The 16463-nt window shown below is 41.6% G+C and overlaps 1 protein-coding gene across 1 annotated transcript in view; it reads left to right on the top strand.

The window, feature by feature from the left end:
- The window catches only part of ANO6 (anoctamin 6), a 68798-nt gene extending 58624 nt beyond the window's left edge, over positions 1–10174 (top strand). Inside the window, exons 11-12 of the mRNA XM_017881137.1 lie at positions 371–476; positions 7222–10174. Coding sequence (XP_017736626.1) covers positions 371–476; positions 7222–7428 — 313 coding nt within the window. The 3' untranslated portion in view covers positions 7429–10174. The remainder of the gene's footprint in view (positions 1–370; positions 477–7221) is intronic.
- The last annotated feature ends 6289 nt before the right edge of the window (positions 10175–16463 follow it).

The following is a 16463-nucleotide window of genomic DNA, read 5'->3' as shown; positions in this document are numbered from 1 at the left end:
TTTTGAGACAGAGTCCTGCTCTGTTGCCCAGACAGGAGTGCAGTGACGCCGTATCAGCTCCCTGCAACCTCCACCTCCCATGTTCAAGCAATTCTCATGCCTCAGCCACCTGAATAGCTGGGATTACAAGCGCGTGCCACCACGCCTGGCTAATTTTTGTATTTTTAGTAGAGATGGGGTTTCGCCATATTGGCCAGGCTGGTCTCGCACTTCTGGCCTCAAGTGATCCACATGCCTCGGCCTCCCAAAGTGCTAGGATTACAGGCATGAGCCACTGCACCCGGCCATGACTTCTTTTTAAATGGGGCCTTTGTTTACAGTATTCAGTCAAAAAGATTTGTCTCCCAATATGTCTCCATTTCATTTTCAGGTATCGTGATTTCCGATACCCACCTGGACACCCCCAGGAGTATAAACACAACATCTACTATTGGCACGTGATCGCAGCCAAGCTGGCTTTTATCATTGTCATGGAGGTAGGAAAAGTATGCTTTCAAACAGTTTATAAGGATGTGTATTTGCAGACCTTCCATTAAATGTTGCCAACTCCACACTTAACATGTATGATACCTTCTTATCACTTGCTAATATTTTAGGAAACAAGTTAATCAGTTTTGACCTGAAAATATTCAAACAACTTCATTAATGAGAGCATTATCTGCTTTTAAACTTTAAAAGCATGTTATATGCAAAAGGGATTCAATTTCATTCTTTACTAACTTTTTAAAATTTAGGGCACTGGGCAGCATGTTGGGCTGTGAAAGGGCTTATTCAAGATGAGTAAGATGATGTGATCTCTGCCTGTGAGAAACTTTTACTGCTGGGAGAGTTTGAAATTGACCAGCTCTGAAAAATGACTAAGGCAACTATAAATTTGTAATTGATGTAGCCAACTCTGCTTCCTATGCAGAGTGAATTAACTACTGCCAAATTATAAAGTATCAGAGGTTACTTAATTGGTATGGTCGATAGGATTGTATTAAGCTGCAAGAAGCAGAAAACGCAGTCTATGGTGGCTTAAATAAGGTTGATTCCCCTCCCTCCAACCCACATAACAGAGTTCACGAAAGTATGTGGTTGCTCCTGAATCAGTCAATACCAGTTCACTGATGGAAGCAGTATATCCAGTTCTTGGATTTGCTGTCATATATGTGTCCACTTATGGCTGCTGAAATTCCAGATAACAAATTACATGCAAAGCAGGAAGAAGGGCGATGCTAACCATATCCAGTCCTTTTTGTCAGGAAAGAATGCTTTGCCAGAAGCCCCTACTGTGGACTTCCACCTACATCTCGTTGACCAGAACTATAGCATGTGGTTTTCTTAGCAGCAAGAGGGGCTGAGGCAGGTGGATTTCATTTGCTCTGAATAAAACCACTCAGCAGAGAAGAAGTGGGGTAGACTCCCTGGCTTTTGGTACTTATACTAGTTTTTTTTTTTTTTTCAAGTAGCTACCAAACATTAAACAGGGAAGACAAGTAACTCATGGTTAGTTCACCATCGTAAGTGGCTTTCTCAAGTACAGTATGTGATATATCAGCAAGAGTCACAAGTTTCTATTCAAACATGTAGTTGATGAAGTGATTGGCCTTCTGCTTTTGATATTGTGGTAGACCATTTAATTGTCTTTACATACGCAGTATGCAGACCATCCCCACTGCAAAACTTCTAGAGCCAGCTTGATAATTCCTTTGCATTTCTGAGCTCACTGGAAGGGAAGAGAATCTACAGAGAGAGGGAAAATTAGGTGATGGGCTTTTTTTTTTTTTAGAGACAGAGTCTCACTCTGTCGCACAGGCAGGAGTGTGGTGCCATGATCTTAGCTCACTGCAACTTCCGCCACCCGGGTTTAGCCGATTCTCCTGCCTCAGCCTCCCAAGTACCTGGGACTACAGGTGCATGCTACCATACCTGGCTAATTGTATATTTTTAGTACAGATGGGGTTTCACCATATTGGCCAGGCTGGTCTCGAACTCCTGACCTCAAGTAGTCCGCCCTCCTCAGCCTCCCAAAGTGCTGGGATTACAGGCATGAGCCACTGCACCCAGCCTAAGTGATGGGCTGTAATAGGGCAGTGAGCAGGGTTATGTTATGCAAGGGTGACATAACAGAGAAACTCCCTGTAGTGCTGGAGGGCTCAGAGAGCAAGCTGGTACACATCAGTGCCTCTATCTCGGAGCTCAAGGAGATCATGCCTTGGTTCAGAAGGGAAGTGGAAAAACTGAGCTTGAGATTCCTAGATAAGCCAGAGACCCAAAACAGGGCTGCATTTGTCTCAGTAGAAAGAAGTGTGTTTCTTCTCTGGAGAAAAGTGTCCTCAGTTTAGACCCCAGGTTTTTCTCAGATCAAGCTAATCAAATATGAGCACACAATCAAAGATGGTCAATAACAAGAGGTGATTTAAAAAAAAAAAAAAAGTATGAGATTCAGCAGGAAACAACTGATTTGGACCCTCAATAACCTCAAGGGTTTGTTTGAACTGTCAGATAAGGAATGTAAATTAACTGTATGTGAAAATATTTAAATAATTTTGGGTAGAATTTTAAAAGAGCAAGAAACTAAAAAAAAATTATAAGGCAATTTTGAAAAAACTAAATGGAACTTCTAGAAATTAAATCATTGGTGAAATGAAAAAAATAACATGGATGAAACAGAAGTTTAGGCAAATCTGAAGAGAGAATTTGTGAATTGGAAGATAGGTCTGAAAAAATTACTCCTGATACATCGCAGGGAGATAAGAAAATAGAACATATGAAAAAAAAAGTTAAGTGATATGGAAGAATGAGAAATACTAACTTAAAAAAATGAAGCAGAAAATGGATAAAAGAGATGAAAGAGTTCACAGATCAGAAAGCATGACATGTATCAAGCAGAATAAAGAAATCCACTTACACATATTGCAAGGAAAATGAGCACACCAAAAATACAACCTTGGAAGTAACCAGAGGAAAAAAACTGATGACTAACAGAGAAAACTAAAGCGAGAATGGGAGTAGACTTTTTAACAGTAACAACGGAAGCCAAGAGAGTAGTCTATCTCCAGAATGCTAAAGAAGGTAGCTATAAACCTTCAATTACAGCAGAAGTTTGAAATCTTTCTGCAATGAAAACACCAGACCATGTGGTTTTTATTGGAGAGTGATACCAAGCTTTTTAAAACGGATCATTTCAATCCTATACAAATGCCTTCAGAGATCAGAAAGAGGAAATACTCTCCAACTCATTTGGTGAGGCTAAGAGTAGCCTAAATCCTAAAATCAGACAAGAAGAGAGAAAGGAAAATAAAGCCAACCCTGTTCATTACATAGATGCAAAGTTCTAAGATGTGTAAAGTGAGATGATGGACATGTTAATTTGTTCCACTATAGAGTAAGTCCTCACTTAACATCCTCATTAGGCTCTTGGAAACCATGACTTTAAGATAACAACATCTAACTAAACCAGTGTTTTTTCTCATCAATGCTGTAATGAAACAACATTGAAGGAAATGACGTTGTTGGAGGACCTGGAGTTGCAGTTTCCAAGAACCTGTCGATGATGTTGAGGACTCACTACATACATGTGTCTTACAACATCATGTTGTATACCTTTACACAAAAATTTTTAAAAATGTACAAATCTGAATCTAGCAATATATTTTAAAAAGATAACATCACACCACCAGGCTTTAACCTGGAAATGCAAGGGTAACATAACAGAGAAATTCCACATATCTATAAGTATTCCCTACCTCAGAAACAGATGAAAGAACTCCTTCCTACAGCATCAACCTTTGTCCCTTTGCTATATAATTTCTGTTATCAGTAAACACACTAATATCTCTCACATCTCAAAATTCTCTCCATCCTTATCTCGCCAGTCCTGCTTCACTTCTCTTCTCCTCTTTGTGGCCAGCGCCGTTGAATGAGTTGCCAGTACTCATGCTGTCCTCGATTCCTCTGTCTTTCTGTCATGCTATCACCCCCTCCACTTCACTGAAGCTGCTCTTGCCAGTTACCAGCAGCCACCACTTCTCCACCCTCCCCTCACCTGACTTAGCAACTTTTGAAAGCAAAAATCTGAGTCAAAATTTCGCTGAAAATCTGACTTCAGATTTTCCTCATCACTTACCCCTGGAAACTCCTCCTCACTGGGCTCCTAAGAAAATACACTTTCCTCCTGCGTCCCTGGCCATTCCACCTCAGGTTCTATGCCAGTACTTTATACTCTAGTGGTCCCGGGACTCATCCCTTTGTTGTCTTCTTTTCTCTCTCCTTGGTCTCTTGATGATCTCCTGGAGTCTGTTGGCTCTAAATACCATCTGTATGCTAAAAGGACCTTAAAATGGTTGTTTCCAGGGCACCCCTGTCCTGAACTCCACCCATGAATCCAATGGCCTACCTGACCTTTCTGCTTGAATGCCTAACAGATGTCTCACATCTACTGCCCCACATGCCTATATTTTCCTCCATTCACTCCAAATGTTCTCCTCCCAACCCAGCCTAAAATCTCTCCCATCCACAGTATTTCCCTCTTGATTATGGCAACTCCATCTCAACACTGCTCAGGCCAGAGTCCTTGGAACCCTTATGCTATATCCAATCTGGTTGACTTTTCCTTTGAAAAGATATCAGTGAGCACTTCAGACCAACTATGCTGCTACCACCAGGTCAGAGCCACTATCATTTTTTTGCCTGGATTAGGGCCAGAGTCTCCTAGCTGGGCTTGCTCTTGTCTTCCTCTCTTACTCAGAGTCAGAGCCAGAGTCCTCACAGTGGCACACAAGGCCTCATGGATCCAGCCATGCCCCAGTGCCCCTCAGACATCATTTCTCTCCTCCTCACCTACTCCGCACCATCCTTGCCTTTTCTTGAATGCACTCTGGAGGTTTCCTCCAAACCAGCTCTGCATTAGCTATTCCCTTTGCCTAGAATGTCTTTCCTTCTGATATCTGCAGGGCTTGTTCCCTCACCTCAAAGTGTTTGCTCACTTAGGCATATCCAGACTAATCTACAGAAGAATCTCTTCATAGTACTCATCACTTTTTAACACCATGAATAATTTGTTTTTAATTATGCTTATATTATCTCTCTCCCCTTGCTAGGTCAGAGATTTTTTATTGATAAATTTAAAAATGAAAAGGTATTTAGCCTCATTGGTAATCAGGGAAATGCAGAGTAAGACCAAAGGGAAAGTCCATTTCATAGTCACTAAATTGGTTTAAAAAAAAAAAAAAAAAAAAGTCTAATCCAGCCTGGACAACATGGCAAAACCCAAAATTAGCTAATTAGCTAGGTGTGGTGGCAGGTACCTGTAATCCCAGTTACTCAGGTGGCTGAGGCAGGAGAATCGCTTGAACCCCGGAGATGGAGGTTGCAGTGGGCCAAGATCGCACCACTGCATTCAAGCCTGGATGACAGTGAGACTCTGTCTCAAAAAAAAAAAAAAGTTTGATGATACCAAGTGCTGGCAAGGATGTAGAGCAACTGAAACTATCACTGCTGTGGGAGTGTAAGTTGGTATACCTGCTTTGGAAAATGTTTTGATATCCTCTTATAAAATGGAACATTCACATGACAGAGTCTCAGCAGTCCCACTCCTAGGTCCACACTCCTGAGAAATTTGCAGATAATGCTCTAGGATTCCAGCACAATAATGTTCACAGCAGCCTTGTTCCTAAAACGAAAACTGGAAACAATCTCAATGCCTGTTCATAGGGGAACAAATAAATTACAGTGTATTCACACAGAAGAATATTATACAGCAGTGAAAATTAATGGACTAGTTTTATAGAATAACATTGATTAATCTTTTTTGTTTTTTTGAGACGGAGTCTCGCTCTGTCACCTGGGCTCGGAGTGCAGTGGGCCGGATCTCAGCTCGCTGCAAGCTCCGGCTCCCGGGTTTACGCATTCTCCTGCCTCAGCCTCCCGATGTAGCTGGGACTACAGCGCCCGCCACCTCACCCGGCTAGTTTTTGTATTTTTTAGTAGAGACGGGTTTCACTGTGTCTTAGCCAGTGATGGTCTCGATTTCCTGACGTCATGGATCCACCCATCTCGGGCCTCCCAAAGTGCTGGGATTACAGGCTTGAGCCCCGCGGCCCGGCCTTTTTTTTTTTTTTTTTTTTTTTTTTTTTAAGACGGAGTTTCACTCTTTCGCCCCAGGCTGGAGTGCAATGGCGTATCTCAGCTCACTGCAACCTCCGCCTCCCAGGTTCAAAGAGATTCTCCTGCCTCAGCCTTTCGAGTAGCTGGGATTACAGGCATGCGCCACCATGCCTGGCTAATTTTTGTATTTTTAGTAGAGAGGGGTTTCTCCCATGGTTGGTCAGGCTGGTCTTGAACTCCCGACCTCAGGTGATCCCCCCGCCTCGGCCTCCCAAAGTGCTGGGATTACAGGTGTGAGCCACCGCGCCCGGCCAACATTGATGAATTTTAGGCAATAGTTTTGAACAAAAAGCAGCCGGGCGTGGTGGCCCAAGCCTATAATCCTAGTGCTTTGGAAGGCCAAGTTGGGAGGATTGCTTGAGGACAGGAGTTTCTGACCAGCCTGGGCAACATAGCGAGACCCTATCTCCACAAAGAAATTTTAAAAGTAGCCAGGCATGGTGGCATGCACATGCATCACTTGAGCCCAGGAGTAGGAGGCTTCAGTGAGCTATGATCACACCACTGCACTCCAGCCTGGGTGACAGAGTGAGAACCTGATCCAAAACAAAAGAAAATAATTTCCAAAAGACTGCATGCAGATCATCAAGGTGAAGTCAAGCAAGACTATATTTTGGGGGTCTATATATATATTTTGTCAAACTTTTTAAAAAATAAGTGAGAATGATACACATACACTTGTTCAGATATGATAGCATTGACTTTAGCAGAAGTGCAGGGCCATTAGAAAAAGAGACACAAAATACAACAGCATTGTCAACATCCTAGTTTTTAAGTTTAATGGTGGTTTTCTGGGGTATTCATTTTTTCTTTATCCTTTATAACCATTATATGTGTGTGTATATACTTTTCTACATATCACAAAGTATTATTTATATATAGAAAGTAACAATAACTGCTAGACAGAGCTACACTATTGATTAGACATGACGGCATTAGTGGTTGGATGTGTGTGTAAAATGTCCACTGCCTCGTCCAGATAAACTGCCATAATGAGAAGCAAGAATGAAAGGAACTCGGTGTTCTCCTCCATTTCTTTGTGAGTGATATTTTTCTTCTTCTCTCCCCCAGCACATCATCTACTCTGTGAAATTTTTCATTTCATATGCAATTCCCGATGTATCAAAACGCACGAAGAGCAAGATCCAGAGAGAAAAGTACCTAACCCAAAAGCTTCTTCATGAGAATCACCTCAAAGATATGACAAAAAATATGGGGGTGATAGCTGAACGAATGATAGAAGCAGTAGATAACAATTTACGACCAAAATTAGAATAAGAGCTTTATGTTCTGAGAAGCACTTTAAGGAATTTAGCTCTGTCAAAATATATTAGGAATCACTAATGAGAATGTTTAAGTTAAATCACTTTGGCAAATACGAGTCTTAACTATTGCCATTTCCAGATGTATTATTTTTCAGTTCCAGCTAGCGATGCAGAAACTGAACAATGTAAAACTTAGATCATGAAGGGCATAAAACTTATCACCTGGAGAACCTAAGTGTTACCTTTTTCTGATAAATTGGAATTTGACAGAAAAAGTCCCTTAGTGTGCTTAAAAACCACCCCTTCTAAAGTAGAATGGGTTCTTTTTTTTCTATTTGATTACTTTCATTTCTGTCTATTCTCAGGCACATGATATCCTTTATTTTCAAGCCGTGTTTTATTTCTTCACTTTGCTAGAACTGTTCCAGGGTCATCTTTTCCACGCAGTACCATCATTATAAATTTAACAGCTTTCATGTGATTAAAAATAGCTAACTAGACTCACGGATTCACAATAGTTAGGTGTATTATCAATACCTCCAGAAAGGAAACCTCAGTTAATCAGAGGAAATAGTTTCAGTCTTCATTTGAACATGTCTTTCCATCTCAAAGAAATACTTGTAGTAGGTTGGAATAAAGATAGCAAGGTTTTGAAGCATATTTGTCCTAATCCACAGTGATACTTTTTATCTTCCAGGAGCCCTCCTAGGAGGTCCTGTGCCTAATCAATGTTGACTGCTTTGCAGATCTCAAGGGAATAAAATGACAAAAGTAGGGAAAGTTACAGATTCAAACAGCATTTTAACTCATGTTGATCTGGATAATTAGTTTATCTTTTCTAAAGATGTGTAGTTTCTTGGAAAACAGTGATGTCACATGATTAAAATTACATTTTTATCAACGTAATTGTCTGGAAAAGATATGCCCATCAATTTTCTACCAGTTGACTTTTATTCATTAGATACAGAAGGTGCAGTATTACACATCACCAGCTGCCTTTCCGAATGGCTCACTACACAGCCATTGGGGCATGACTGTGTGCATGGGCAGAAACAGCAAGTGCCCCCATTGTGGTCACTGGGTGGGGAGTGCCTTTTGTCAAGGAGTCTGTAGGACTTGGCTTATTTCTATATGCCAAAGTGATCAACACACCAAAGTCTCTGCCATAAAGAATGTGGCTTCCTTGCATCCTCCATCCTGTTATTCCGGGCCCAGTAATTTGATGTAACTGTCTGATTGTACTAGAGACAGGAGTATACGGAGATTATTCATCATCAAGTAAAGAGACTCTAGATTAGATCTGATATTTTGGCCTCCTCTAGAGTCAATCAGGCAGTTAAGAGTAATAAAGGAAAATGGTTTGGTCACAAGCCCTACCATTATCTGGAGATTACTTCCTGCTGCACTCCTGTCCTGCCATGCACATCTTGCCCCCTCACTTTTGTTCAGCCTAGCAGCCTACTTCACTTTATTGCCTTGTAAGTGTCGGGCCTCCTGAGCGCTCTGGAAAAGACAGGGAGCCAGGCCCTCTCACCCCTACTGGTAACGGGTCAGTGCTGGGTGCAGGAGAGGGAGCTGATTTGCATCATGGTCATGCTGCATGGGCCTCACTGGGATGCTGTTAAAAGCCAGAGGAGCCAACCTATCAGAATCCTAGCAGCAATGGGAAACTCAGATTTTAGAGGCTTTTTACAAAAAAACAGCTTAAGTCTAGGTCATGATTTCAAATGCCTGCCATGAATGATTTTTAAGTATTTATGTAGGATCCATCAAAGCAGTACTCTCGGCTTTTGAATTGTCTTAATGGATCAGGGACACCATTTCACTGTCTCTCTTGATCATGTTAATGATGTAGTCAGAGTTCAAAACAGGCCACATGAGGTCTGACTGCACTGGGATGGAGAAATGAATTTCTTCCCACTGAAGGAAACTCTTTCTCATTCGCAGCCAAGATGGGAGTGCCACTGGTCCTCTCTTCACTTCTGAGATACTGCTTCTAGAAGCGGGTGTCACTTCCTCTCTATTACCTCTTCTCTGAAGTGTGTGGCTATCTCCTTGTGTTTAAATTTGGCAATTACTCGCTATGTATGTCAGCATAGAAAAGGAAATATTTTTACCTTATCTCCTGTATGTATGATAGAACTTAAAAGAAATGTGCATTTGTTTTCATAGCCCCAGCAGAGAAAATCCTCTTCATAGATTACATGCGCTGCTGTGGACAGGAGGGAAGAAAACCCTCTACATGTTTAAAGGCACCAAATGTAATATCTGACACTGTTAAGATGCCCAAAAGAGCAAAGTTGTAGTGGAGATGCAGGGTCGTTTCCCCATGCCATCCACAGTGTTTGTTAGTGAGTCCAGGGCTGACTTGCAGTGATGAAGAAAAGCAGGGAGCTGTGTCTGCAGACAATGTGGCTGCATCTGTAACTGGCTTCAGAGGCAGCAGCCCTGGGGAAATTGATGGGTGTGGCAGTGGACCTGTGAAGAGGGAGAATCTGGCCCTCAGCCTGTCCAGTGTTAACCACTAGAGAAACTGAGCTTTATATCCTTTTGTATTGCCTGTGAATTTTAGCATATTGAAACATTAGACCATTAAATACTCAGGGGATTTTTCATTAAACATCCCTCAGATAATTTAGCTGTATGTCATTAGAAAGGGAAAGCTATCATTTTTATTTTAAAAATAAACAAGGCCATCTTGTAAACTGTCACCAAAGTCTTCCCTTTGTTATTGCATGTGTGTCTTGAATTTCATAAAACATTAATTCACAATAGGGGGTCAGAATGTACTCTTGTTGAAACACTTCTTGTACCATTTTATGTTCATAATTATGTTTGAGAAGGTAAAAATGTATGAGCAGCTTAAGTGAAGTAGAACTATTCATGATGCTTTTCATACATTGTGGCATAAGATGTAAAGTTTGTAATTAATGTTCATTTCTGTGCATTTTAATATTCTTTTATAATGAGCATTTTAATAAATTCATTTTTACAAACAATAGTATGTTCTATTCTATATTGTCTTAATGTTTTTAAGGAAGAGAACAAATATGTATCTGCTGTTTACTAGTGGCCAGTTGTGTATCCCTTAGATAAATGTGTGCTTTTATGTAGATTTTTCACAGGCTTCACTTCAGAGATTTGCTTTGGATTTTTAAAAATTATATTCAGTGTATTAAGGTTACAGGTCAGAAAAGGTAGTTATTAAACTCAGCCAAATCCTATTCTTTTTGTCAATCTAGCAAATTTTACCACCTTTTACCAGATTTTTGAATAATGTTTGGTTTCACCTACTAGTTTAATGAAATGTGTTAAAATATCTGCAATAGCATTTATAAATGTAGCATATTCCATTCATTTCCTTTCTAAAATAGTTGTTATATGACCAATAGTGACCCAGAAGACGTAACTGGCAAAACTGGAAACCTCTTTCTCTTGCTGCCTTCTCTCTATAGGACACCTTTCCCAGGACCATTTAGGTTGTGTTCCCTGTCACCCCTTCATTACTGAGACAATATGTAAATGGACAATGGCCAGACCATATGTAAAAGCAGAACTCTACCTACACCCTGCCCCTGCCTATCTGCAATAGTCACCCCAGGGAGCCAGCCTGCAGTAGGTTATACTAACAGAAAGTCAGAGTGCTCTCTCCAGTTACAATCCAGGTAACTAAAGAATAACTTCTGTAACAATTGGCCCAATATTACCAGGACCTGATGAATAACTGACAGCTTCCCTAATTTTGGTCCCTGCTTATACCTTAGGACCAACCAGAGAAAGCCAAATATGCCCTGCTAATCATCACATAGGCTATCCGCTTCTAGTTAGCTACCTACAGCTTCCCACATCAGCGGCCTCCAATCAGGCATAGCAGAAGCCTTCCCACTCTTCTGCCTGCCTTTGAGTCTTTGTCAAAACATGAGTGACAGTGATGACTCCCTTTGCTATAGCATACTCTGAATAAATAGCCTTTCCTTCTAATGTGGATGGTCTTTGCTTATTTCCACATTATGATCAATACAATGGCAGTGGATGTTTGCTGGGCAGTCGGACAAATACTCGAGTGCGTTACTTTGGCAGACTCCTGCCCTTGGATCATACTGGGGTTGGTCAGGAGGGAGGTTGGTCATGATGACAGATAAATCCTGGGGAAATGTAAATTGGATCACTGGGAATGAAGCTGTGAACCCAACACGATGAGTTTTGCCATTGATAAGCAATGGGGAACCTGTGGAGAACTTCAGAACGGAATGCTGTAGGCAAGAATGTGATCTTTGTCCCTGGTGAGGACTCATCTGCCTTCTCTCCTAAGCTCTCTTTTCTGATGTGCTCTTTGAGCCTCCTCCCCTTAAGATTCAAGGAGTTTGGCGGCAGTTCTCACAATAGGGAGGCTGCCTTGCAGCATTCCTGAGGGGAGAAGAAGAATGGACCCCACCCAGAGCCTTCGGATTCCATGGAGCATTCAAGCATAAATGAAGGGGAAATCCTAGAAAAACCTGCTGTGGCTGTGACAATTTCATTTTATTTGGGGAGATGTTTTGCTTTGGTTATGAAACAGATTTTACAAATGCTCTTAACAGCATTTCCATTTCCCAGCAGAAAACACAGATAAGGCAGGTGGCCCTTTAAACCTCTTGCCTCATTCCCGAAAACAGTTCAGCATGTGGGATCCTTTGCAATGCTGGAGTGATTTTTGTCACTTTACCTACTGGAAGATACCCCTGAGATCGGTCCTACCCTTCATTTCTCATCATTTCACCTGTTTTTGGCCATAATCAAACCTAGTTCTTCTAATTAGAACCACTTCGCACAGGAACTCAAGCAAGTACTCCATGATTCTTAATATTGTTCAGGGTGGATACGCACATTTATGTTACAAAATACCCTGCCATTACTTTCTTGTCATTGTCGCTTGAGGTGAGTCAGAGTGATAAATCGCTGTCAGTCACCTAAGAGGAAGCTGCAGGTAAAAGGCCCTGCTCTGTGGTACAGAACAAGCTACAGCCCTGGGAACAAGCGATAGCACTGGCCGCAACAAAATTCCCAGGCTGACCCCACCACTGGGCCTTTTCTCCCCTACTTTGTCTTTAAATCAAATTTCAAATTTTACTTTCACATATTTTGGTTCCTTTGGGACAATCAATATTCACTATTGCAGGGCTCTAGCTTCAAGATCACAATCTTACAGCAACCCTTTTCCCAGGACTGGGATAGAAGAGGAAGGAGGGAGGCAGTGCAAAGAATCCAGGGAAATAAAAGTCAAACAAAGGGGGAAATCTCTCTGGAGACTCCAACAATTAACAGAAGGCTCCTTGGCCCTCATTTCTGGCTCTGTGGGAAAAAAAAACCTCTGGGTATAACTAAGAAAAAACATTCCATTTCAATTACTCCCCAAAAGATTGAAAAGCAAACATATGTAAGGAGCAGCTCCCAGGAAATTGTTTAAATTGCTCTTTTCTATTGGTGATGGTGGGGCAAATACAACCCCAGGAGCTCTCATGGGACCCCAGAGAGAACTATCACATTCACACTCACCCTTCATTAATAATGAGGCAGGTTAATGCATTCTTGAGACCTCGTCTTCAGTCTCCTTCATAAGGATAAATCATTGCATTACCTTCCTTGTTTTAATCTAGGAAAATGCACTGAAAGCCTAGAATAGAACTTTTTTTCCTAGACAATATTCTTCCACATCATCTCTTGAAGCTCTATTACCTGTTCAATGTGAACAGTGTAATTCCTAATACTTGATTATGGCACTCCCTATTATAAAAGGAATGGATCCCTGGATGTCTCTTCAGAGCTTTTTCCCTGGGTTTTCCTATTGTATTCAGGGCTCCAACCCTTGGCAGTTTGTCAGCCTGGATAATTCCACAATATTATATTATTGTCTTCCAAAGCTTGTCTTTCTTAACATATCCAGTCATGGGCAACTAATTGCTTAATATGAATTCCCCCACTTTAGCTGCTGCACCTAATAGTAAAAAAGAGGGCATACCAGTGTCCTGCTCACAAACCACCCCTCAGTGCAGCCCAGTTTCTGCCAGGATGACCAGTCTGTTACAAACATATCTTGGTGTCAGTCCTGCAAACAGTTTCTTAGGAACTCTTTGACCAGGTCATGCTACCCAAACTAAACCACATCTTTGTCATCTGTGAACCAGAGCCTGGGGCAAATGTACTCCCCTTCCTTCCCACCTACCCTGCATACTGTAAATGATGAGAAGGAAGGGAAACCTTGGGGTAAAAACTGAAGGTTTTAATCTTCTAAGAATAACTATCTTAAGAATATAGTTAGCATCACCAAAAATATGCCATGTTTTAAATAGGGTGGACAAGTACATTTAGAGTGCAACACAAACTCACTGAAAAGAAAAAAAGTGATGAAGGCAAGGTCTGGGGGAAAGACAGCGTTGATGGTGGTTTTACCTGGGTTCAAGGCAGCCTGCCTGTGATACGGGAAAGGACATAAGATTTAGAAATAGAGGACCTTGATTCAAGTCCTGCATCTGCCACTTGCCAGCTTCATAAATTTTAGCAAGTTAAGAAACTGAATATATAAATGGACAATGGCCAGAGCATATATAAAAACAGAACACCGATCCTCAGCCTGCAGCAACCTGCCCAGAAAACTAACCCCTTTATCTACAATCAGCCCAGAAAGCCAGCCTACTGCAAGTCAGACTTGTAGGAGGTCAGAATGCTATGTCTAGGGACAATCCAGGAAGCTAAACACCTCTGTAACAACTGGCGCAATATGACTAAGAATTGATGAATAACAGCTTCCCTAATTCCGGTTCCTGCTTGCACCCTAGAACCAACCAGAGAAAGCCAAATATGCTCCCCTAACCCTAACATAGAATGCCCACTTCTGCTTGGCTGCCTACAGCTTCCCCATGCCAGCAACCACCAATCAGGGCATAGCTGAAGCCTTCCTACTCCTCTGCCTGCCTTTAAGTCTTTGTCAAAACACTAGTGACAGTAGCTGACTCCCTTGCAATAGCAAGCTCTGAATAGCCTTTGCTTGTTCTCATTTGGCTGATCTTTATTTCCACAAAGGTATTTAACCTCTCTAGCCTCTAACTTCCTAATCCATAACAATGGGGCTAGTTTCCACTACTTGGCGTCATTATGAAGTCCCTAATGTCTATGCTTCTCATGCTGGATTCAGGATGTATAAGAAACCACAGGATCAACATGAGCAATCCTCTTGGAGGTGAGTGTTTCAATGATTAAAGGAGAAATGGTCATATTAAAACAAACACAGATACATTTTGAAACTGCATGCAAAATTCAGATGAATGTTTAATATAAAATAACAACCTTTAAATAAATTCTGGCTGGGCATCGTGGCTCACATCTGTAATCCCAGCACTTTGGGAGGCTGAGGCTGGTGGATCATCTGAGGTCAGGAGCTAACGACCTGCCTGGCCAAAATGATGAAACCCTGTCTCTACTAAAAATACAAAAAATTAGCCACATGTGGTGGCGGGCACCTGTAAGCTCAGCTACTAGGGAGGCTGAGCTTGAACTCAGGAGAATTCTACTAGGAGAATCGCTTGAACCTGGGAGGCAGAGGTTGCTGTGAGCTGAGATTGCACCACAAGAGTGAAACTCTGTCCAAAAAAAGAAAAGAAAAGGAATTCCACACTTAGAGTAAGCTGCTTCATCCAGGCCCCAGGGTTATACCTTTACCTTCCTCTGTCTTCAATGAAACGTGTGTGGGAAAGACTGACATGGTTGACATACGTTGAAAGCACCTTGTCAGCCATGAGATTCTAGAACAGTGTTCTCAAAGTGTGGTCTAGATTCCCCTGGGAGGGTCTAAGGCCTTTTCAAGAGGTCCACAAAGGCAAAGCTATTTTCCTAATAACACAAAGACATGATTTGCCGTTTTCACTGTCATTCTCTCACCAGCGTAGAGTGGAGTTTCCAGACACTCCATGATGTGGAACATGGGCAAAGACTGAATGCAGGAGCAGGTGTGAGCATCTAACTGCTTGCTATTAAGCCAGACATTAAAAATATAAAACAATGCCACTCTTCTCACTAGATTATTTTGAAAAGTACATTCTTTTTCATTACATTTTATGTTTTACATGCAATGGACTTATTTTAAAATTGATTTTTTTAATGTTGTGTTTTCATTTCTAATACGGTAAATATTCATAAGTATGATTCACACAAACAAAGGTTTTTGTGGGCTCTCAAAACTTTTTTTTTTTTTAAGAGACAGAGTCTCGCTCTGTCGCCCAGGCTGGAGTGCAATGGCGTAATCTCGGCTCACTGCAACCTCTGCCTCCCAGGTTCTAGCAATTCTCCTGCTTCAGCCTCCCTAGTAGCTGGGATTACAGGTGCACACCGCCACACCTAGCTAATGTTTTATATTTTTGGTAGAGATGGGGTTTACCGTGTTGCCCAGGCTGGTCTCAAACTTCTGAGCTCAGGCAATCCACCCATCTTGGCCTCCCAAAGTATTAGAATTACAGGTGTGAGCCACGGCACCCAACCTCAAAACTTTTTAAGAGTGTAAAATAGTTCTGACAAAACTATTTTTGTAAAAAAAAGTTTTACAAAAATTTGGACCAGAGCCAATCATGGCATTTACATTTAAGTTGGCTAGTAAAACTTCCAGCATGAGGGTAGTAAAAAAGACCAATGCAGTCTTTCCACTCTCTATGCATGTGAAATCCATTTTCTGGTCAATGCCAAACTCTAGTAAAGCTCTGTCTCTGATGTAAGGTCTGTGCTGGTGCTTCTGCTCAGGCAAGCTGCCTCATCCTGCCCAATGCCCACTGAGCTCTCGGTCTTCCTCATTTCCCAGTTGTCCGTCCTGGGCTACATAGTGTGATAAGGCCTGCTGTGGTTTCTTTTGTGTATCCTACCACATTCAGCACGTGTGTGTGTGTGTGTGTGTCTGTGTGTGTGTGTATATGTGTGTGTGTGTGTAAAATATATACACACATACACATATTTCATTCCAAGCTGTTTCTCCTGGAAATCCTGGAGTCCTCGAAAAGGAAATGTGATCAGCAATACAGATTGAGC

Source organism: Rhinopithecus bieti, unplaced genomic scaffold, assembly GCF_001698545.2.
Source record: "Rhinopithecus bieti isolate Rb0 unplaced genomic scaffold, ASM169854v2 scaffold_12732, whole genome shotgun sequence".
In the NCBI taxonomy this organism is placed as follows: Eukaryota; Metazoa; Chordata; class Mammalia; order Primates; family Cercopithecidae; genus Rhinopithecus; species Rhinopithecus bieti.
Note: the sequence above shows the minus strand (reverse complement) of the source record. Positions and strands in the feature narration are given on the sequence as shown.